General features: G+C 44.0%; 1 protein-coding gene across 8 annotated transcripts in view; it reads left to right on the top strand.

Annotated features, from left to right (window-relative positions):
• Positions 1-24,845, top strand: part of RYR3 (ryanodine receptor 3) — a 1,008,486-nt gene that overhangs the window by 514,968 nt on the left and 468,673 nt on the right. For all 8 annotated transcript variants that reach the window (XM_077464742.1, XM_077464741.1, XM_077464740.1 and 5 more), the window contains 2 exons: positions 12,158-12,248; positions 18,733-18,873. In XM_077464742.1, coding sequence (XP_077320868.1) covers positions 12,158-12,248; positions 18,733-18,873 — 232 coding nt within the window. The remainder of the gene's footprint in view (positions 1-12,157; positions 12,249-18,732; positions 18,874-24,845) is intronic.

The following is a 24,845-nucleotide window of genomic DNA, read 5'->3' as shown; positions in this document are numbered from 1 at the left end:
ACAAGCAAGTAGGTAAGAAGGGAAAAAAACTCTGGACAGCTGCCCATCCGGATGGAATCTGTAGTAACTTGTGCCTTTATTTTCAAATAAAAATTACATTACACGAACCACAGCAAAAGGTAACAAAGAACAAAAAACTGACACATTTCGCACTGAAATCAGTGCTTACTCATAGCTTTTTTTTTGTTCTATGTTACCTTTTGCTGTGGTTTGTGTGATGTAATTTTTACTTGAAAATAAAGGCGCAAGTTACTACAGATTCCATCCGGAGTGCGGATGTCCAGAGTTTTTTCCCTTCTTACCTCAGTCATTGCCACAGTTAGAAAGACTGATTCTGTCATAGTTGATGGTCCCCGTAAATAGGAACCTGCTTCTCATTCCACCATTTCTTTTTCACGGCACAATCTACTAGGTCTGTGAGTGCTTCCTGGGCTTTTTGGAATCAGAAAACTGTTTCTCAGCAAGGTCTTTCAGCCAACTCTTTGAGCCACAGGCTGCTCCAGTTTTGTTGTTTTTTTTGTTTTTTGTTTTTATGTGGGCCTGTTAGAGTTTTGTTTTAACTGCCCCCCTCCAGTTGGACTGCTTTTGGAAGTCTCAATGGTATCATAAAACAGTGTCTTGTGTCCCTTAATCTATAGTAAATTTTACCTATTGTAAAATCTATCCCCACCCCTTTGTGTTGTGATCTGCTACTGCTGATTTTCTACAAAACTGAAACATACTGTAAGTGGGAGGAGCAAGACCTGGCTGGCAAATGTTTTTCGTTTGGCAGTGTCCAAATTCTTTTATAGGTGACAGTAAAACACAGTTGTATCAGAATAACTGTTAGAACCTGGATCTGAACCCAGGACCTCTGATGCGTCTGGCAGTAGCTCTTGTTAGTGAGCCACCTGAGATGATGGGCATCTTCCTGCCTGATCCTTTGAACAACCTTACTTTCTATCTTCTTTCTGGTGAACCTTGAGCTCCTTGCTTCTCCCATGAAGTTCCACTTTAAGCCAGGCCTTTGCACTTCCTGTGTGCCAGATTGTTGTGCACTTCTTCTGACAATATCATGCTCCTTGTACTCCTGCTGCTGTTCGTATCTTCATTACCACTCATTACCAACCTTTGGCTTGTTCCTTGTCTACGCTTCTGCTTGATCCCAACCTGCAACCACTTGTTACCGGCCACTTGTTACTGACCTTTGGCTTGTTTCCAATTATGCTTCTGCTTGATTAGCTGCTACATCTGCTACTGCACCCCGGCTTGCTCACCTCCTGGTGGGGCGCTCCAAGGAAAGCAACCTGGTACTAGTACACAGCGAAATTCATCTCCACCACCAGGAGCTCTGGTGAAGACTGGCTAGTGCTTAGACCCTGCACCTTGGGTGAGCCCACATCATCCACCAGGGAGGCCTGCTTGTGAATTTATGCTGCTGGTTTCTGTGTAAACATTTCTACTGCTATAGTGACTGGCCTTCAAGCCTGACCCCTGATTTTAACAATAACAGAGTCCTGTGTCGCTTAATGAACATCAAGAAACTAATTTTGGCAGCCTGTGTACAGTTTGGGGACATTTCCCCTCATTTGTTAGGTAATCATCTGGACAGAAGGTAAACTGAAAATATCTCAGAAGGGAACAAAGATAGCTATTAAAGCTGGCACAGGTTGTATCACTTCTCTACTCTGGCTGTAGTTAGACATTGGGCTTGTTTAGCTAAAAGAGTAAAGGTTGTTCATTTAATAAAGTGAATGGTAATTAGGCTAAGAAATAAGCTAAAACTGTGTTTAGTTTAATTAACCAGCCATGGGCAAGGGAAATAAATAAAACAAATGCACGTGATTGGATGACTGAAATGAGCAAATGTTTACCTTATCTAAAAGTAAACTTCTTTAGTAAATAAACTGTACTGAATATAAGTGAGTTCTGCTTGGAAATAGGGACAGGCAGTGACCAATACCTTTAATTGTGTAGTTACTCTAAAGGGACCAATGTAAGTCACTATACCAAGCTTAGACCTGGTCATTTCAACATGACAAACACAAGCATGTCTGAACCAGAAAAAAAATGTGGTTCCATAATGCAATAGACCTTTCCAATAGCTTGCTTTGTAAAAGCTTTTCTACTATTTAGCAGGGCGTAGTAGAAAATGGAGGCAAAGAAACAAGACTTTTCTGGGTTTATGTCTTGTATTGCTTATTAGCTTCTCTCCCATTGTAAAAGTGGACTTAACCGTATTGTTTACTTATAATTTTTGATGTCACCAACTTTTCTTTTTTTAAATAATATCCATAGCATCTACAAGACCAGAGATGAGAATAACAGTGATAAATGCAATGAAGCAACAGTGCAAAGGTTTACCTGCAAGCATAATAAAAACACATACAGTATCTCACAAATGTGAGGACACTCCTCACATTTTTGTAAATATTTTATTATATCTTTTCATGTGACAACACTGAAGAAATTACAATTTGCTACAATGTCAAGTAGTGTATAACAGTATACATCTGTCCCCTCAAAATAACTCACACAGCCATTAATGTCTAAATCGCTGGCAAAAGTGAGCGATGTGAGTCATGTGACTCGTTAGCGTTACAAGGTCTCATTTGTGAATGGAGAACAGGTATGTTAAGTTTGGTGTTATCACTCCAACTCTCTCATACTGGTCACTGGAAGTTCAACATGGTACCTCATGGCAAAAGAACTCTCTGAGGATCTGAAAAAAAAAGAATTGTTGCTCTACATAAAGATGGCCTAGGCTATAAGAAGATTGCCAAGATCCAGAAAATGGATTGCAGCATGGTGGCCAAGACCATACAGCAGTTTAACAGGACAGGTTCCACTCAGAACAGGGCTCCCCATGGTCGACCAAAGAATTTGAGTGCACGTGCTCAGTGTCATATGCTGAGGTTGTCTTTAGGAAATAGACGTATGAGTGCTGCCAGCAATGCTGCAGAGGTTGAAGGGGTGGGGGTCAGCCTAACATTGCTCAGACCATATGCTGCACTCTGCATGAAATTGGTCTGCGTGACTGTCGTCCCAGAAGGAAGCCTCTTCTAAACATGATGCACAAGAAAGCCCGCAAACAGTTTGCTGAAGAAAAGCAGACTAAGAACATGGATTACTGGAACCATGTCCTGTGATCTGATGAGACCAAGATAAACTTAGAAACTCAGATGACATCAAGCGTGTGTGGCGGCAACCAGGTGAGTAGTACAAAGACAAGTGTGTCTGCCTCCAGTGAAGCATGGTGGTGTGGGTGTCATAGTCTGGGGCTGCATGAGTGCTGCCGACACTGGGGAGCTACAGTTCATTGAGGGAACCATGAATGCAACATGTGACACACTGAAGCAGAGCATTGTCCCCTCCCTTCAGCGACTGGGCCAAAGGGTAGTATTCCAACATGATAACGACCCCAAACATACCTCTAAGACAACCACTGCCTTGCTAAAGAAGCTGAGGGTAAAGGTAATAGACTGGCCAAGCATGTCTTCAGACCTAAACCCTATTGAGCATCTGTGGGGCATCCTCAAACAGAAGGAGGAGAAAGTTAAGGCAGTGCTGGAAAATAATAGTGGTGACACAAAATATTGACACTTTGGGCCCAGTTTGGACATTTTCACTTAGGGGTGTATTCACTTTTGTTGTCAGCGGTTTAGACACTAATGGCTGTGTGTTGTGTTATTTTTAGGGGACAGCAAATTGGCACTGTTATACAAGCTGTATCACTTTACATAGTAGCAAAGTGTAATTTCCTCAGTGTTGTCACATGAAAATATATAATAAAACATTTAGGCTACTTTCACACTGGGCGGACATTTTTTTACCGTCATTTTAGCGGCGCTATTTGGGCCGCTAGGGGGGCGGTTGTAACTCCCACTAACAGCCAAAAAGGGTTAAAACCGGCCGCAAAGCGCCGGTGAAGCAACCCTTGCCCCATTGTTTTTAATGGGAAGGGGCGCTTTAGGAGTGGTGAATACACCGCTCCTATAGTGCTGCAAAGATGCGGCTTGCGGGACTTTTTTGACCTTCCTGCAAGTGCACCGCTCCAGTGTGAAAGCCCTCAGGGCTTTTACATTGGAGTGAACTGAGCGGCACTTTCAGGGCGCTTTACAGGCGCTATTTTTAGCACTATAGTGCCTGCAAAGCACCTCATTTTGAAAGTAGTCTTACAAAAATGTGAGGGCTCTACTCACTTTTGGGAGATACTGTATATTCTCAATATATATTCTGTATATTCTGACTCTATGTTGCCGATAATATTTTATATTCAGGTATACAACAGTAGAACGTTTGCATCTTTAAACCTTAACTAAATCCGTTAATATTATTTTGTATATTGTAACATATCAGTACTGTTTCAAAAAGTTAGTAAAAAATTAAACGCAGGCCAAATACCGAGAATAAAATTACTAAAACAGCGCTAAAAATCAGAGATTAGTCCAATCATGATAGTCCTAAATACAGTCCCATACACTTTACAATCGAAATTGCCTGTGTAGTGAAGTGATATACAGTTCAAATGAGGGGTTGGTTAAGACTGGAAAACATAGGGTTAATGCCGAAGGGTGCACCTGTCACTAGATATGCAATTCACCACGTGCTGCACTCTCCCCCTGGGGGGGAAACTCACCAGATACAACTGGGTAAAAAGGCACTCAAACAAATCATGTAGACCATTAGCCACGTCTTATTTCCTCATCCTCCTCATATATCACCAGGTGTGCAGGGGTTAAGACTTCTCTCATAAAGTTGATACCAGTGTGCTCCACATAAGACAAATCCTCCTATTTCCTCCTCACCATATTTTACCAGTAATGCGGGGATTAACATAAAAGCTAAACAAATTCGCACATGGAGTAATACCTTTTATTTAAACAAAATTCCCCATGCAAATACAATTATCCTTTAGGTAAAAGCTGCGTACATCACACATAACATTAACCAGCATCAATGATTCAAAACAAGCAGAGGGCGCTCTCGCTATACTCAGCTTTCCAGAAGCACTTCTCGCCCTGCAGGAAATATCTCCCAAATGCTGGTTAGAGCTTGGAGGGCTGTCAGGGAACTCACCGTACTTATGCCCGCTCCCGTATAGCAGTAGTTCCCGTTCGTTCCAGGCGCCATGCGAGGTGTCTCCGTCAGAGGCGTACGAATTCCAGGACGAACGGACGTATGCTAATCCGAACACGTGGCTGTACGCCAATCCGAACACGCGAAAACACCCGCGCAAACTGAACGGATGTACGTCTTCACGCACGGACGGCCACTTTCACCAATCCTGGCTCACTTCCCTCTATATAAACAGGGTCCTGGCCTGACACCAATGCTGGATCGTCTTCAGCTGTTCCTGTAAGACCTGATCATTGCTCCTGTGACCTTGTTCCTGAAACCTTGCTCCTGTGACCTTGCTCCTGTGATCCTTGCTCCTTTGACCCGTTCCTGATACCCACTCTTGGATTCCTGGACCACCTCTGACCTTGGCTTGGACTTTTGACTTCGGCTTGTCTCCTGATTCGGTACCTCGTTTTGCCTGCATGTTACCAGACCCCTTGCTTGTTCCTGATTTCGCACCTGTCTCCTGTCATTGTGCCGCATTGCCTGCCAGTTGCCGATCCTGCCTGTTTCAGACACGTAGTGTTCCCTGCACACCTGCTGGTCTTCTGGTGCCTACCTACGTGACCAATCTACATCTCTTCTACCGTGAGGACCCAGCATCTTCAAGGCCTTCTACTTCCATCTGCAGGCACCTGCACCCTTTCGTGTCCTCACGTTCCCTGTTCCCATCTCCAGGGGCGTGGTGACCGGAACCGTGCGAGAGGCCACCCTCAGCAGTCTGACTCCGCTGTAAGGTACGTGACAGTACGATCCAGCCAGAAACATGGAGTCAGACAGGGGGGCCTCACCTTTGGACGCTTTGTGCCAACAGATCTCTGCCCTTACCCAAGCAGTTCAAGGCTTGCAAGATGGTTACCATCAACTCGAGCAGAGGGTGGAGTCATTATCTCCAAACACTACTGCCTCCCAAGGGGCTACAGCGTCTCGGTCCGCCAGTCCGGCAACTCCAGCATCCATGCCTGCAATAGTGGTACCATCCCCGGAGCCTCGAGTTCCTATACCAGAGCGGTTTTCCGGAGATCGCAGCAAATTCCGTGCTTTTCGTAATGCATGCCAATTATACTTCCTGCTACAGCCTCGCACCTTCTCCTTGGAAAGCACAAAAGTTGGGTTCATCGTCTCCTTGCTTCTCGGGGAACCTCAGACCTGGGCCCATCGCCTCTTGGAACAGGCCAGCCCCCTGCTTGATACCACGGACTCTTTTCTGAATGAGATGGCTAAATTATACGATGATCCTCAGCGTGCCACCACTGCTGAGGCCAGTCTCCATGCTCTACGACAGGGTCGCAGACCTGTAGAGGATTACGTGACGGACTTTAGGCGGTGGAGTTCTGACACTCAATGGAACGACGCCGCCCTACGTTACCAATTCCGCATTGGACTGTCCGAACCATTAAAAGACGAATTAGCCCGCATCGAAGTTCCCAGTTCTTTGGAAGACCTCATACAGGTATCAATCCAAATTGACCGCCGTCTTAGGGAACGGAGAGCTGAAAGAGTTGGTCAGTTTCGCCCCACCTGGATGTTACCCAAGGTTCCTAATTATCCTCCTACCTCTACACCTGCTCCCATCTCCGAAGCTCCAGAACCAATGCAACTAGGATTACTTCGCTCACCATTGTCTTCAGAGGAGAAGCTACGCCGGCGTCAGAATAACCTTTGCCTCTACTGTGGGGAAACTGGTCACTATGCGAATGCATGTCCCAATAAAATTCGTAAGTTCAAAGACTCACCTCTTGTATCCAATGCATTACCTCTGACGAAATCAATTCATATAGCTGTTCCTTTTTCCTTACAGCTTCCAGGAGGAACACTACAGGTCCAAGCTATAATTGATTCGGGCGCCTGTAGTTGCTTCATTGACCATACTCTCGTTCTGCAACACAACATTCCATTGGCACTCAAGCAACGCCAACTTTCTATACGGTTAGCAGATGGATCCAACATCAGATCAGGTCCCATTACCCATGAGACTCAACCACTGCTCGCCAACATTCTATCCGGTCACCAAGAATTAATCTGCTTGGATGTCATTTCTTCACCACTCTTTCCAATCATCTTGGGAATGCCATGGTTACAAGCCCATAATCCCCAAATAAACTGGATAACCGGTGAGGTAGTGTTTCGGTCCACTTACTGCCTCCAAAATTGTGTCAGGACCTCAAACAACCTGGTTCCGGTCATTGCCTGTTCGGGTCCTACATCTGAGCTCCAGGGGTTGGTCCCAACCACATACCACAAATTCCTGGACGTGTTTGACAAAAGAAAGGCGGACACACTACCTCCTCACCGGGTCTACGATTGCCCAATCGAGTTATTGCCTGGAGCCGAAATTCCATTCGGGAGGATATTCCCTCTATCAGAACCCGAACTCCTGGTCCTCAAAGAATACATTGATGAGAACCTCAAGAAAGGATTTATTCGACATTCATCTTCTCCAGCCGGTGCTGGAATATTTTTCGTTGAAAAAAAAGACCATTCGCTCCGCCCATGTGTGGATTATAGGGATTTAAATAAAGTAACGATTAAAAACCGCTACCCCCTTCCATTAATTCCAGAATTATTCCAGAGACTTCGATCAGCCAAAATATTCACAAAGCTGGATTTACGAGGGGCCTATAATCTAATCAGAATCCGTAAGGGGGACGAATGGAAAACGGCTTTTCGGACACGTTTTGGCCACTTTGAGTATCTGGTCATGCCATTTGGACTTTGCAACGCCCCAGCCACTTTTCAACATTTTGTTAATGACATTTTCAGGGACTTTTTGGATTTATTTGTAATTGTTTATTTGGATGATATTTTGGTATTTTCAGACTCGCTAGAAACCCATCGTGACCATGTGAAACAAGTTCTCCTGAGATTAAGGCAACATGGGCTTTACGCCAAGGCCGAGAAGTGCGAGTTCGAACGGCAGACCATTCACTTCCTGGGTCTGGTAATATCAACTGAGGGAATAGAGATGGATCCTCAAAAGGTTTCAGCCATTTTATCCTGGCCACCTCCAACTGATAAAAAAGGGGTACAACGCTTCATTGGATTCTCTAATTTTTACAGGAAGTTTATCAAAAACTTTTCCAGTGTTATAGCCCCCATCACGCAACTGACCAGCAAACAAAACCGTTTTCGATGGTCCATCGAGGCCCAAGCTGCGTTCAATAAACTAAAAGGATTATTCACATCAGCCCCAATACTCAAACACCCTGATCCTGCTCTACCTTACACTCTGGAAGTAGACGCTTCAGAAAACGCCGTAGGTGCCATTCTGTCTCAACGCCAAGGGCCTAAATCATTAATGCATCCTGTAGCGTTCTTTTCCAAAAAACTCAATACATCAGAAAGAAACTACGATGTGGGAGACCGAGAACTCCTAGCAATCAAACTGGCTTTGGAGGAATGGCGGTACCTTCTTGAGGGGGCAACACATCCAGTATTGATTTTTACAGATCATAAAAATTTGGAATATCTCAGAACAGCTAAGCGTCTCAGGCCCCGGCAGGCAAGATGGGCTCTTTTCTTTTCCCGTTTTAATTTTCACATAACCTACAGACCAGGATCCAAGAACAGTAAACCCGACGCATTGTCCCGCATGTTCTCTGAAACTGAAGCCTCATCCCCTCCAGACACTATTTTGCAAGCTGGAAACTTCCTATTAACACAAACCAGTTTTCTATCACAGGTTCGACAGTCATCTCGAGGTGCATCAATCCCTCCAGATATGAACCTTCAAGAAAAAGATGGTCTGTTTTGGCGAGGAAGCAAATTATTCATCCCTCAAAACCTTCGCGCCTCCATTTTACAGGTTTGTCATGACTATCCTCTGGCGGGTCACTTCGGGAGTCACAAAACAACAAATTTAGTTCAAAGGCATTTCTGGTGGCCAAACCTCGCGAAAGACTGCAGGAACTATGTTAGTTCTTGTTCAACCTGCCTCCGGAATAAAAACAGCAAAAATAAAGCCTGGGGATTATTGAGGCCATTACCTATCCCTGAAAGACCATGGGATAAGATCGCAATGGACTTTATTGTTGAGCTTCCCCCCTCTGAAGGATTTTCCTCTATCTTCGTGGTGGTGGATCGCTTTTCTAAAATGGCACACTTTATTCCCATGAAGGGAACCCCATCTGCAACCGAGACAGCCAGAATATTCATTAGAGAAATTGTCAGACTCCATGGAATTCCCGGTGATATTGTCTCTGATCGTGGAGTCCAATTCACGTCAAAATTCTGGAAATCATTGTGTGAAACTCTGGGTATCAAGTTAAATTTCTCTTCAGCTTACCATCCCCAAACAAACGGGCAGACCGAACGCACTAATCAAACCTTGGAACAATATTTACGTTGTTTCACTTCTTTTTCTCAGGAGGATTGGGCTTCGTTACTACCTTTAGCAGAATTCGCATTTAATAATTCTATTCATTCCGCCACTAACCAGTCACCATTTTATTCTAACTTTGGTTTTCATCCCTCTTTCTTACCAACATCCTTACCGGATTCTCCTGTACCAGCTGTCCAGGATAGGCTGAATTTCTTTGTTACCAACAATCAGGTACTTAAAGAAACCCTCTCTAAGGCTCAGGAGGACGATAAAAAATTTTTTGACAGGAAGAGAAGGGGAGAACTGGATTTAAAGATCGGTGATCGTGTATGGCTGTCAACCGCAAATCTGAAACTGGCATGTCCCTCTAAAAAATTGGGACCCAGATATTTGGGGCCTTTTCCAATTAAGAAGAAAATTAATTCAGTAGCCTATGAACTTGAACTTCCCGGCTCATTTAAAATTCATCCTGTATTTCACACTTCTCTACTTAAGCCTGATGTACCCAATTCCTTTCCAGATCGGGAATTATGCTCTCCAGAAGCTATTTTGATAGATGGTGAGGAGGAGTTTGAGATCGAAGCCATTCTAGGTTACAGGAAGCGCCAAGGACAAAACCAATATTTGATTAAGTGGAAAGGCTTCGGCCCCGAAGAAAATTCCTGGGAACCCGAAGCGAATCTTCATGCCCAGAGGCTTATACGGGCTTTTCATCGCTCTCAAAGGTTGGTTCAAAGGGGCACCCGGAGGCTGCCCTTAAGGGGGGGGCACTGTCAGGGAACTCACCGTACTTATGCCCGCTCCCGTATAGCAGTAGTTCCCGTTCGTTCCAGGCGCCATGCGAGGTGTCTCCGTCAGAGGCGTACGAATTCCAGGACGAACGGACGTATGCTAATCCGAACACGTGGCTGTACGCCAATCCGAACACGCGAAAACACCCGCGCAAACTGAACGGATGTACGTCTTCACGCACGGACGGCCACTTTCACCAATCCTGGCTCACTTCCCTCTATATAAACAGGGTCCTGGCCTGACACCAATGCTGGATCGTCTTCAGCTGTTCCTGTAAGACCTGATCATTGCTCCTGTGACCTTGTTCCTGAAACCTTGCTCCTGTGACCTTGCTCCTGTGATCCTTGCTCCTTTGACCCGTTCCTGATACCCACTCTTGGATTCCTGGACCACCTCTGACCTTGGCTTGGACTTTTGACTTCGGCTTGTCTCCTGATTCGGTACCTCGTTTTGCCTGCATGTTACCAGACCCCTTGCTTGTTCCTGATTTCGCACCTGTCTCCTGTCATTGTGCCGCATTGCCTGCCAGTTGCCGATCCTGCCTGTTTCAGACACGTAGTGTTCCCTGCACACCTGCTGGTCTTCTGGTGCCTACCTACGTGACCAATCTACATCTCTTCTACCGTGAGGACCCAGCATCTTCAAGGCCTTCTACTTCCATCTGCAGGCACCTGCACCCTTTCGTGTCCTCACGTTCCCTGTTCCCATCTCCAGGGGCGTGGTGACCGGAACCGTGCGAGAGGCCACCCTCAGCAGTCTGACTCCGCTGTAAGGTACGTGACAAGGGCTGTGGAGCACAGAGCTTCACCGCTGGAGTATCGTGTAAGCCATGCCCTGACCGGTTTCGTTACATAGACTTCAACAGAGGGCACCTTCTGTTGAAGTCTACGTGACGAAACCGGTCAGGGCGAATTTGTGCGAATTTGTTTGCCTTTTATGTTACCCCCCGCATTACCGGTAAAATATGGTGAGGAGGAAATAGGAGGATTTGTCTTATGTGGATCACACTGGTATCTACTTGATGAGAGAAGTCTTAACCCCTGCACACCTGGTGATATATGAGGAGGATGAGGAAATAAGCCGTGGCTAATGGTCTACATGATTAGTTTGAGTGCCTTTTTACCCAGTTGTATCTGGTAAGTTTGCCCCCCAGGGGGAGAGTGAAGCACGTGGTGAATTGCATATCTGTTGACAGGTGCATCCTTCGGCATTAACCCTGTGTTTTCCAGTCTTAACCAACCCCTCATTTGAACTGTATATCACTTCACTACACATGCGATTTCAATTGTAAAGTGTATGGGACTGTATTTAAGACTATCATGATTGGACTAATCTCCGATTTTTAGCGCTGTTTTAGTAATTTTATTCTCAGTAATTGGACTGCGTTTAATTTTTTACAAACTTTTTGAGATTTTATATGTTTTTACATTTTAAACAGCAGCTTTATATGACTTTGAGATATTTATTTAATATTATTAAAAGGCTATTGTTACATATTTGCTGATGACCTATTTTAAGGTCAGAATTGGCGCTGAGGTGGGGTTTTCTGTTAGGCCGTTTATATCCCTTGCTTTTTGATATTAGTACTGTTGTTGTAATGCGTGCCAGCAAATATGAGTATTCACAGACGTGTCACTTGTTTAAAAAGTAATTTTTTTCTTGAAAGGTAAATATCAAGAGCAAGCGAGCTTAAATATTACTTATGCAGATATACTTAAATAATGGAGGGAAGGATTATTTGAAAATGTTGTATCCATATTCTTTGGAAACTACATAAATGATGTAAATTAGCTTACATTGTTTAGGATTAGCAATTGCCTCTGTCAATCCCAAGTTTCTTGTTTGTAAATGATTAAAAGCCACTTAGTGTTGTAGGTAAAGTTATTTTCTTTTTTAAAATGTCAAGTCTTGTGACCTCACTAGTCTTTGTTAATTGTTTTTCAGTCATATGAGGCCTTCTATGCTCCAGCAGCTCCTGCGGCGTCTTGTTTTTGATGTTCCCTTGCTCAGCGAATACTGCAAAATGCCTCTGAAGGTAGATAGTAATAGGCATGACTTATAACCCTGTATGTTCTTAATGGGCTTTAGAATTGAAAATCTTATTCTAACTGTTGATTGTCTGTTTCTATTGAATGTTGTTTATAATGGGGACTGAGCATGAAGACATGTAACCAAGTTCTATGTTGAAACAGATTTAACTATTAGTTTGTAATAAGGCTTCTCCGTAGTGGACCTACATTGCTGAGAACCCTTCTACCCAAAATATTGTTGGGCCTCATTTAATATCTTGCTCAAAGTCTACTATTTGTAAATAGGCAATTGGACTCGTATTGATTTTTATTCAGTAGTGTAGATTTAAAGTCAATTATCCAAAGCTTAGATGCAAACAATGTATATGGGGCTTTTAAACTTACATTAACTTTGTACTTTGAATTGTGATTATGTGCATATTTGGTATCCTTGAATTTTTAAAGCACCTGAAAAAATAGATGATCAATGCAGGATTCAGTTGATTTTGTTACATCTGAGGGTAACAGTAAACACCCCAGGCCAGTTATTCTCAGGTTAAGCCTAGGTTCACACTGACTGCAGGTTACAAACCATGCAAGTTCAGCTGAACTTGCATGATTTCAAACCGGCAATGCAGTCCGACTTCAGGGGTGATTTGACAGACATCTGTGCGGGTTCATGCACAGATGTCTATTCAAATCGCCCCCGAAGTTGCCAAAAGTAGTACAGGAACTACTTTTGGGATTCGGACCGTGTCATTGGCAGCAATAGCCGCCGATTATGGCATGTCAAATTGGCCCAATGTAAACGTGGGCTAAGAGAGGAAACATAAATATTTATGGCCAGTAATTATTCCTCAGGGGTATCTGCTTCCTTCGCATTAACATGTATACTTGCACTGTTTGAACATTCATTAAGTTTTCATTTAAAAAACAGTTTTCTGTCTACCAACAAATGTCTGCTAGTAGCAATAAATGAGCAATAGAGAAAGAAAACTCTTTGGGTTGTTTAATGTGGTCCAATGCAGCATTTGTAGGCAAACTTGTTGATGTTTAACCTATTCAGAAAGACACAAACTGGAACTTAAATTAATTGCTATGAAGATTGAAACAGAATGTTTAGAACTTTGAATAATTAATTATGCCTATATAATTAATTTGGTATTATGAACAGTTATGTACAGTGCACACTGCATTGCCATACCACATATACAGGTATACACAGAAGTTTAGTAATTTTTGCCACCAATTTTTAAAGCTTTTAAAAGGTAAGTCAATACCTTTCAGCTCAGTATGTTACGTTTTAGAATTTATCTAACATCAGGGAGTAAGGTTAGGTTACAGCATTAAATTTATAGTTAATAACTTAATGGTTAAGGTCAGGGACATTGAGATGGTGAAGGATTTGATGAATAGCTAAGGGTTATTTTGATTTTGATTGGAGGTGTCATCTTAAGTATTATGGTAATGGTTAAGTTTCCTCTCGTGGCACACCAAGAAGAGGAGGTGCCAGGCCACTCTGTACAATTCTATTGCACAGAGCAGATAAGTATAAAATGCTTTTTATTTTAACCACTTACCGCCCAAGATCATCATATAATGTCCTGGACTTTAAGTGGAAATATCTGAATGATGCCTGCAGATGCAGGCATCATTCAGATATCTTTTTTTTTTTCTGCCAATGATTCCCTGCAAAGTAAAAACAATCATAGCAGCTGTTCAGCTGCTTGATTTGTTTTTACAGGGGGCAGCTTTCGATGCTTCTACCGACTCACTCATAAGATTGGCTAATGGTAGAATGAATCGGCTGGCGGAGGCCATTTACCATAGAGTTGACCAAGGACCAGATGGTCCCCAGTAGGGAGAGCACCCCCCGGTTCGGTTCGCACCAGAACTTTCGAACGGACCCCAAATTCGTGCGAACGTTAGAACCCCATTGAAGTCTATGGGACTCGAACGTTCGAAATTAAAAGTGCTAATTTTAACGGCTAATATGCAAGATACTGTCCTAAAAAGGGTTTGGGGACCTGGCTCCTGCCCCACGGGACATGGGTCAATGCAAAAAAAAGTTTTAAAAATGGCCGTTTTGGCAGGAGCACTGATTTTAATGACGATTAAAGTGAAAAAAAAGTGAAATATTCCTTTAAATATCGTGCCTGGGGGGTGTCTGTAGTATGCCTGTGAAGTGCCACGTGTTTCCCGTGTTAAGAACAGTCCCTGCACAAAATGACATTTAACGGAAATAACGTCATTTAAAACTGCTTGCGGTTTTAATGTTATATCTGGTTCCTGCAATATGGTTGAAAATCATTGAGAAAAATGGCATGGGTAGCCCTCCCTGCCCATTACCAGCCCCTTTGGGTCTTGTATGCATATTAAGGGGAACCCCGTACCCATATTAAAAAAAGGAAATACGTGTGGCCCCCAGGTCCTATATACTCAGAACAGCAGTATACAGGCGGTGCAAACAAGACAGGGACTGTGTAGGTTTGTTGTGTTAAGTTGAATCTGTTTGTAATTTTCAACTGGTACATTTTTAAAGTGTAGCTCCAGTCAAAAAAAATATTTTTAAGCTTTTTTGGAAAACATAGGGAAGGGTTATCACCCCTGTATAATTTGTTTTGCCGCCCGTCTTTTTCAGAGCAGACAGCACGCACAATCTGCGTAGACAGCACGCACGCTGCGTAGACAGCACGCACAATCTCCTACCGCTGACTGCAAGCTCTATTTAAAACGAGAAAGATAGTTAGCTATATAGGTGGATATAGCAGTGTATACTGCGTTCAGAGCACGCAGACAGCACGCACAATCTCCTAACACTGACTGAAAGCTCTATTTAAAACGAGCAAGATAGTTAGCTATATAGGTGGATATAGCGGTGTATACTGGGTTCAGAGCACGCAGACAGCACGCACAATCTCCTAACACTGACTAAAAGCTCTATTTAAAACGAGCAAGATAGTTAGCTATATAGGTGGATATAGCGGTGTATACTGGGTTTAGAGCACGCAGACAGCACGCACAATCTCCTAACACTGACTAAAAGCTCTATTTAAAACGAGCAAGATAGTTAGCTATATAGGTGGATATAGCGGTGTATACTGGGTTTAGAGCACGCAGACAGCACGCACAATCTCCTAACACTGACTAAAAGCTCTATTTAAAACGAGCAAGATAGTTAGCTATATAGGTAGATATAGCGGTGTATACTGGGTTCAGAGCACGCAGACAGCACGCACAAGCTCCTACCGCTGTCTGCAAGCTCTATTTAAAACGAGAAAGACAGTTAGCTATATAGGTGGATATAGCATTGTATACTGCGTTCAGAGCACGCAGACAGCACGCACAATCTCCTAACACTGACTGAAAGCTCTATTTAAAACGAGCAAGATAGTTAGCTATATAGGTGGATATAGCGGTGTATACTGGGTTCAGAGCATGCAGACAGCACGCACAAGCTCCTACCACTGACTGCAAGCTCTATTTAAAACTCAAAAGATAGTTAGCTATATAGGTGGATATAGCGGTGTATACTGCGTTCAGAGCACGCAGACAGCACGCACAATCTCCTAACACTGACTGAAAGCTCTATTTAAAACGAGCAAGATAGTTAGCTATATAGGTGGATATAGCGGTGTTTACTGGGTTCAGAGCACGCAGACAGCACGCACAATCTCCTAACACTGACTGAAAGCTCTATTTAAAACGAGCAAGATAGTTAGCTATATAGGTGGATATAGCGGTTCAGTGTATACTGTGTTGAAGGTACACAGAACACCCACTAACTACTACAGAAGCCAACACACTACACAAGGCTGCCGTGCTGGCGGCCTTATATAGTGTGGGGCGTGTACTACACATCCTGAGCTATGATTGGCCACAGGCATCCTGCCTGTGGCCAATCATGGCTCTCCTCGCTGCCGGCGCTGTGATTGGCCAAGCATGCAGGGTCACAGTGCATGCTTGGCCAATCATGAGCCAGCAATGCACTGCGCCATCGCAGTGCATTGTGGGCCGTGAGCGCCACACGAATTTGGCGCATGTTCGAGTCGAACGTATGTTCGACTCGAACACGAAGCTCATCCCTAATCCCCAGCTATCTCTATTCGGGGGCTGTGCGTGACATTATGATGTCACTTTCGGCCTTGGCAGATGTAAACACTGCCGTGTTTTTAGCTGGAAAGGCTGAGATAGTTTTGTTTTTTTGATCTCAGGCTTTCCAACCTAGAGGAAAGATAAGGGGTCTTATAGAAAAAAAATTTAAGATAAAGTGTAAAAATAATAATAAAATAAAGAGAAAGTAAGAATAAAAAAAAAAAACAATAATAAGAAAAAATTATTTAACCAGTTAAGCCCCAGAAGGGTTTGCCCCCTTCATGACCAAGGCCATTTTTTGCGATATGGCACTGCTTCACTTTAATTGACAATTGTGTGGTCGTGCGATGCTCTACCCAAACAAAATTGAAGGTCCTTTTTTCCCCACAAATAGAGCTTTCTTTTGATCACCTCTGCGGTTTTTATTTTTTGCACTATAAACAAAGACTTTTTGCTATAATACATATTCCAAAATATATATATATTTATAAAAAAAACAAATGTATTCATCAGTTTAGGCCGATATATATTCTTCTACATATTTTTGGTAAAAAAATATAAAAAAATTGCAATAGGCATATATTGATTGGTTTCCACAAAATTTATTGCATCCACAAACTATGGGATAGATTTAGGGACTTTTATTTTATTTATTTTTTTTACTAGTAATGGTAATCTGTGATTTTTAGCAGGACTACAACATTAGTGCAGAAATATTTGACCCCAAATTACACACTTTGTACAGAATAGAGCAAGTGCAGGTCATCCAAAGAATCCAGGTATCCCTAGATTGATCTATATTATAGGGTATAGCTGTTAGGCTTTCCATAGATCTTATTTTGTTCACTTTAGTGAACCAGTAACTTAGAGTTGGACTGAGGTCTGCTTGCAAAGATCAGGAATGCAAGCACAGGCTGCATTCAGCAAATGTCCAGTCAGTGAGTCCTTATAGCGATAAGGAGGTACTGGCTTATTTTGTAATAAATATCCCAGGAGGTCCGTGCCAAGATACACAGATCGCCAGCACATCTTTGAGACTTGGGAGTTACATTTATTTAGCAAACCACTGGGACCCTATTAAAAGTAATTTGCATCCCTGTTCTTGAAAGCAATTAGCATTTAAGGATTTGTGGGCTTGTCAAATGGCTCTGACAGTTTGTGCTTTAGTAAGAGAAACTCGTAAGTTCGACTACCGCCTATGAAAAAAAAAAATGGAGGACAGCAGATGGGGCATGAACTTGTCGTCATTACACAAGCTTTCAAAGGGAGTCAGTGGTCTGGTATGGACCCTGATCTGGTATTGATTGCAGAAAATGGTGCATTTGATATGCTGATCAGTGGTTCAGTGGAGGCTGTAGCAGTGCATACATATCCTGTGATGTCATCCAACTTTTCTAGGTTGCATAGTCAATGCATATAGATCTACCATTCTCTACTAGGTGTAGCAGCCATCTACTATCAGTTCCTGGTGGGAAGTTGGGATTAAATAACTATGATGTTGGCCGAGAGGGATAGGAGGACAATCCTTTTTGGGAGAATGTTTGGTGATTGGTGAATAACTGCTATTGGGGCACCAATAATGGAGTGCTCTTTGGGTGATCAGTAATGTTTAACAGGGACCCAAGGGAGAGCAGGAGAGCAGATAAGGTCACTGGAGAAGAGTGTTGTTCAATAAGAACACCATGTTGCTACCCTGGACAAATGTAAATCTCTATAATATTGCGCTAAGTGAGGGAGGCTTATACCCCTCTTCTTTTAGAGAGAGAGTAAGAAGAGCATATCTCGTCCGAACCAATTTGTCACTCCAAATGAACTGACAAATACAAATCCCTGCTGGGTCCCATTAGATAGGGGAAATAATAGGAACGGGGGTTCATTTGCCTTCATTGCTGCTGTGGGGTAGGAATAAAGAGTTGAGATCCATATCATCATGTGATGGCCCTGGTCAATTTGTGTCAAGGTGGACTGCAAAAATAGTCAGTCCACCTCATAAAAGTCCTTCTCTGTGTCAGTAGAGCAATTGGACCTTTGATCAGGTGGAGTATATAAAGCTTCCCTTGTTCTTAGATCTAATCCATAGACAAGTGCTGTTTACACAGTAGCTACATTTATAGTCTTAAATTACAATGCAGATTTCAGGCACGTTTAATGTACACAATGCAGTGTCCACAAAGGTCTGACTGTGATGAAAGCTCTCAAACAACAGGTGAAGAAAAGGCAGTGGTAAGTTATATTTATAATTGCAAAGTTGTTTGGTATCTCTGAGTATGTTAAAGTGGTTCAAAAGTGTGCTGTTAGCCTTTAAATATTCCTTTAAACTGGACATACTTTCATATCAAAGATGCATGGAATTTTTTTATTTAGTAAGTTGTATACACGCTAAAAATAAAACAAATATTTATTGAATTTTCACAGCTTTTGACAAACCATTATGAACAGTGCTGGAAATATTACTGTCTGCCTTCAGGATGGGGCAGCTACGGTTTGGCGTCAGAGGAGGAACTGCATCTGACTGAGAAGCTGTTCTGGGGGATTTTTGATTCCCTTTCACATAAGGTATTTTTACTCTTTGCTACATAGAATCTTCTATGTTGGATTTGTCTGTGATAATGTTACATTGTTAGTTAGTTCAGTATCCAGTTTTTTTTTTTTTCTTCCCGGGTGGGCACTAAAAGTGATTTTAGTCAGAAGGTTTTTTTACCCTAATGTGTTCTTTGCATTAAGGTAAAAAAACCTTCTAAGTGCAGGTCCCCACCAGCCCTCCGCCTTATACTAACCTGAACCTGATTCCAATCCAGCACAGTGCCCAAGACAAGCATCACTGCTTTCTCTCTCTCCTCACTGATTCAGAGACATCTGCGGTAGCCATTGGCTTATACTACAGTCACAGTGAGGAAGGATTGGGGTGGTACTGAGCCATGCTGTGTGTGTAAATGGACACACACAGAGCAGCTCAGAATTGAACCTTCACTAGTGGCTTGCTATGGGGGGTCTCAGCGGGGAGCCAGGAGTGCCAACTGGGGGATCGAAGAGGAGGATTGGGGCTGCTCTATGCAAAAGCATTGCTCAGAGCATGTATGTTTGTAATTTTAAAAACTATCCTTTTCCCCTTTTAACTCATTTTAAAATGCCAGCCAAAGATTTTCATTAAATTTACTGAAACCAGGCAGAACAAAAAGATTACGCTTTAATATTTGAGGTATTAAGGCTTAAATTGCTACTGAGGATAATAAAACACATAGATTTAGAAGCGTTGCTGTTCTGAGGCTGCACTAAACCAAAAGAGAGTATAAACAGTATTGACACCAGGAAGTTAAATGAAGCTGTTAAAGAGATTTTCGTTTTCTAACTTGAAAAAAAATTTCTTATCTGAATGTTCAGCATGCATGGTGATCTCTTTTGGCTGTGTAATCATTTTTTTTTTTTTAACTTGAAGAGTGTTCTGTGAGCAGATTTTAACCATCATTTTTTATAATGTAGTATGGAATTATGCATATATTGAAACTGCATAGATTGCAGAGCTGGATTTAAAATGTGCATGAAATATGAGGCAGGTATGCAATATTAAGAATGTAAGAAAGTCCTATCATAGATAACTCAGCCATGTGTGACATTACCATAACAAGACATGACAGGTGTTCAGGGTGATTATGTGATGGAATGACATAGTGATAGAAATTGTGAAGGTAGATTAAAATAACATGGAGTCACCATGCATGCTTTGTGCACGCAAAACAACATTGGTTTGTTTCACATAAATGGAACTGTTAATATTTAATTTGCCATCATAATGCTGAATTCTGTTGCGGAGATCCTATATGGAGACATATTTGCTTGAGCAGTGGGCCTCCCAAGAATCCTCTGGAGTGGATCGCTGACATGACATAATAAAATCATAATTGATGTTATTTCTAGAAAATAAACCACAGTTTGCTGTGGTTAGGCGGCCAGTGATCTCTTGTAATCAATGAACATGGTTTGGTTGTGCATATTAGCTAGAAAACTGCCTTGAGGCATAAGATTATGATAAACTACTCATGTGACACTGGCTTCTTTACTGCACTAAGCACCATGAAAGCAACCATTACAAAAATTCAACTGTGTTTGCGTGAATTATTGCTTCATTTTGTGTTATAAGAGCATGGAGATCTGTGTCTCAAACTACTATTTGTCTGATATATTGTCAGTACTAAATGTTAATACCATTTAAATGTATGAGTACCTAACCATAAAGGGTGTTGTCAGTTATGTTGTCTAGAGCATATGTATCCCATTAATATCTGCTGTACCAACATATTTGTGTAAAGGAATGTTTTCCCAAAAAAGACATGAGAAATGCCATTGTTACTTTACATCAGTGATGGCGAACCTTGGCACCCCAGATGTTTTGGAACTACATTTCCCATGATGCTCGTGCACTCTTCAGTGTAGTGGAGCATCATGGGAAATGTAGTTCCAAAACATCTGGGGTGCCAAGGTTGGCCATCACTGCTTTACATCCTTCAAAAGCTATTTCTCCGTCTGCCATTTTTAATGCTTTAATAACTTGTTCTACTTATCAGGAACAAGCATGCAAAAAAGAATGATTGACTTTACCCTGTCTTCACTGATATGCATGCTTGTTCCAGGGTCAGTAACTCAGATTTTATTAAAACCTGTTGATCCAGTCAATTGGCATCTCCAGGAGGGTGTTAGTAGTGATGGACAAACTTCCGACGGGACGTTTCAGGAACGCGAAACGTGAATGCGGCCGATAGTTCGTGAACCGTAACGTTCGCGGCGGGCCCCATTGACTTCAATGGGAGGCGAACTTTACAAACCTACAGGTCAAATTTGCAGCCACAAAATAATTACTAGCTGTGCACACATAGTCCCACCACATGGCCAATGACATAACACATGTATGAGGTGAATCTGGGATCGACAACTACAAGCATTATTTTTTTATATGTGAAATTCTGACAATTCAGGACTCAGGAGCGCAAGAAGGCAATGGAGGAGAGGGAAGGTCAGGGTAGGCTAAGAAGAGGGTGCAGGAGATGATCACCAGCACCGTGATATAGAGCACTGACACCTGCACCGTGATAGAGTCATCTGACACCAGCACCGTGATAGAGAGCACTGACATCAGCACCGTGACATAAAACACTGACACCAGCACCATGATATACAGCACTGACACCTGGACCGTGATAGAGTGATCTGACACCAGCACCATGATAGAGAGCACTGACAGCAGCGTGACATAAAGCACTGACACCAGCACCGTGATATACAGCACTGACACCTGCACCGTAAGCAGCCCCAGGAGGAAGTCAGCATAGCACAGGGATGGTGGGAGCCCCTCATAATGAGCATAGCACAGGGATGGCGGGAGCCCCTCATAATATGCACAGCAGAGGTACAGCCCCAGGAGGAAGTCAGCACAGCACATGGATGGTGGGAGCCCCTCATAATGAGCATAGCACAGGGATGGTGGGAGCCCCTCATAATATGCACAGCAGAGGTACAGCCCCAGGAGGAAGTCAGCACAGCACAGGGATGGTGGGAGCCCCTTATAATGAGCATAGCACAGGGATGGTGGGAGCCCCTCATGATGGGCATAGCACAGGGATGGTGGGAGCCCCTCATAATATGCACAGCAGAGGTACAGCCCCAGGAGGAAGTCAGCACAGAACAGGGATGGTGGGAGCCCCTCATAATAAGCAGCCCCAGGAGGAAGTCAGCACAGCACAGGGATGGTGGGAGCCCCTCATAATAAGCAGCCCTAGGAGAAATATGATACCGCTCAACCTCTTCAAACAGGAGGGTACGGGCATATAGTACGGTGTGCTTTTTTTGTACATGGAAGTGAGCCAAATGAAGAAAGAAGGTCTGTGTGCTCGATTAAAAAAATCGTTTATAGACATATACATGGTCTACTGGTCACATGTGTTGAATTCCCCCGAGATCCATGCCTCATTCATTTTTAGAAATGTGAGGTAGTTAACACTGTCGTGAGCTAGTCGAGTACGCTTATTGGTCACGATCCCCCCTGCTGCGCTGAACGTCATTTTGGACAGGACACTGGACGAGGGGCAAGCCAACAGTTTGATTGCAAATTGGGCAAGCTCTGGCCAGAGGTCAAGCCTGCCCACCCAGTAGTCCAGGGGTTCATCACTCCTCAGAGCATCCACATCGGCTGTTAACCCGATGTAGTCGGACACCTGACGGTCTAGGCGTTCCCTGATGCTGAATCCGGATGACACCTGTCGATGGGTCGGCTGAAAGAATGACCTCATATCAGAAGTCACCAACACATCTTCAAACTGGCCTCTTCTTGCAGGCGCTGTTGGATTGGTACCCGCAACTCCTTCTCTGGGAGTGGGAATTGCTCCTCTGCCAGCCCTTGTCTCAGATAGAGTAGCCCCCCTTGGGAATTCATCCAGCATCGCGACTTCCTCATATTCCCGCTCCTGCTCCTCCACAGCTTGATCAATGACACGATGCAATGCACGCTCCATAAAGAAGGCATAAGGTACCATGTCACTGATGGCGCCATGGCTGCGACTGACCAATTTGGTGATCTCCTCAAATGGCCGCAGAAGTCTGCATGCATCGCGCATGAACAGCCACTGGCGCGGTGAAAAAAAACCCAGCTCCCCAGAACCTGTTCTGCCGCAGAATTCATACAGGTAGACGTTAACTGCACGTTTCTGCTGGAGCAGCCTATCAAGCATATAGAAGGTTGAGTTCCATTGTGTCGGGCAATCGCAAATAAGAAGTCTGACCGGCAGATTGTGTCGCCGCTGAATGTCAGCAAGGCGAGCCATGGCCGTGTAAGATCTTCTGAAATGGGCCGAGATTTTCCTTGCCTGCCGCAAGATGTCCTGGACCCCAGGGTATTTGACAACGAATCGCTGCACGACCAAGTTTAAGACGTGTGCCATGCATGGCACGTGCGTAATTTTGCCCTGTTTCAATGCGCTAAGCAGATTGGCACCGTTGTCACACACCACTTTACCAACTGTCAAATTGAGCGATGTTAGCCACTGATCTGCCTGTGAACACAAAGCTGAAAGGAGTGCCGGGCCAGTGTGGCTCTTGGCTTCCAGGCACAACAGACGCAGCACGGCATGGCAACGTCTCACCTGGCATGTCGAATAGGCTCTGGGGAGCTTGGGCGGCGCAGCAGAAGAGACGCTAGCAGCGGAAAAGGAGGAGTCAGCCGAGGAGGAGAGGGAGGAGGATGGAGTAGGAGGAGGAGGAGAAGAAGAGCCAGGCCTGCATGCAATTCGTGGCGGTAAAACCAAATCTACACGGGTGCCACGGGTTCTATGCTTGACGGGTGTCAGAAGGTTCACCCAGTGGGCAGTAAAAGTGATATACCTTCCCTGCTTGTGTTTGCTAGACCTCGTGTCTGTGGTCAGATGTATCTTGGCACCGACACTGTGTGCCAGAGATACATTCACTTGGCACTGAACATGGCCATATAGCTCTGGGATGCCCTTCTGTGAGAAATACTTCCTTCCTGGGACCTTCCATTGTGGTGTTCCAATGGCCACAAATTTTCGAAAGGCCTCCGAGTCCACCAGTTTATATGGCTGTAGTTGGGGGGCTATCAATTCTGACAAGCCAGCCGTCAACCGTTGGGCAAGAGGGTTATCCGGCGTCATCATTTTTTACGCTCGAACATTAGGCCCACGGAAGACTGCCTTTTTGCAGAAAAACGTGAGCTTGGCGTGATGGAAGGTGGAGTGGAGGACAATTGTGAGGAGAGAGGAGAAGTAGAAGACGAGGCTGGACGGTGAGAGCCTGGAGTGTGGCTTTGTGTGTTCCGTTGCTCCCACTGGGCTCAGTAATGGCAGCTCATGTGCCTTCTTAAGGCGGTCGTCCCTAGGTGAGTGTTGGGCTTACCGTGACTAATGCGTTTACTGCAAAGATTGCAGATGGCAACACTATTGTCAGCAGCGGACACGTTAAAAAAAGCCCACACTGCGGAGCCATGTGCCGGCGTCCTGGGAGCGCCAGATGTGACTGTACATGGTCGATGACTCGCTCCTGATACATTAGCAGTCTGCTTTGTCCCTCCTGTGCAATGTAAGTTATTCCTGCTTCTTCTCCCTATCTGATGGTCCATATCTCCCTATAAACTCCCCTCCTCTTCCGCTCTTGTGGGCACCCACTTAACATCACTAGACACGTCATCATCGACGTCACCTTCCCCACCGCTATAATTAGAGATCTCGGAGTAGGCAGCAACACCTCCTTGGGCTGATCTGGGTACTGTCGTCAGACTGCTGAGTGGCGGTTGTTGCTACCTCCTCTTCCTGATCCAATGCCAAGAGTGGCTGCTCATCAGAAATGTCTTGATATGGATCGGAAAATAATTCCTGTGACTCAAGCAGAAGGTATGTGGTGGTGGTGTTGTTGGTGGTAGTGTCTTTGGGGGTGCACATAGCAGAGAGTGAAGAAGAGGGTGCAGATCAAGAGGATGAGGAGGGTGCAGAAGAGTAAGCCCTTGTACACACGGTCGGAGAATCTGTCGG

The sequence above is a fragment of the Lithobates pipiens genome, unplaced genomic scaffold, assembly GCF_037356315.1.
Source record: "Lithobates pipiens isolate NorthernLeopardFrog02 unplaced genomic scaffold, aLitPip1_a1.2 Scaffold_30, whole genome shotgun sequence".
NCBI lineage: Eukaryota > Metazoa > Chordata > Amphibia > Anura > Ranidae > Lithobates > Lithobates pipiens.
This window is presented reverse-complemented; position numbering and strand designations above follow the sequence as displayed.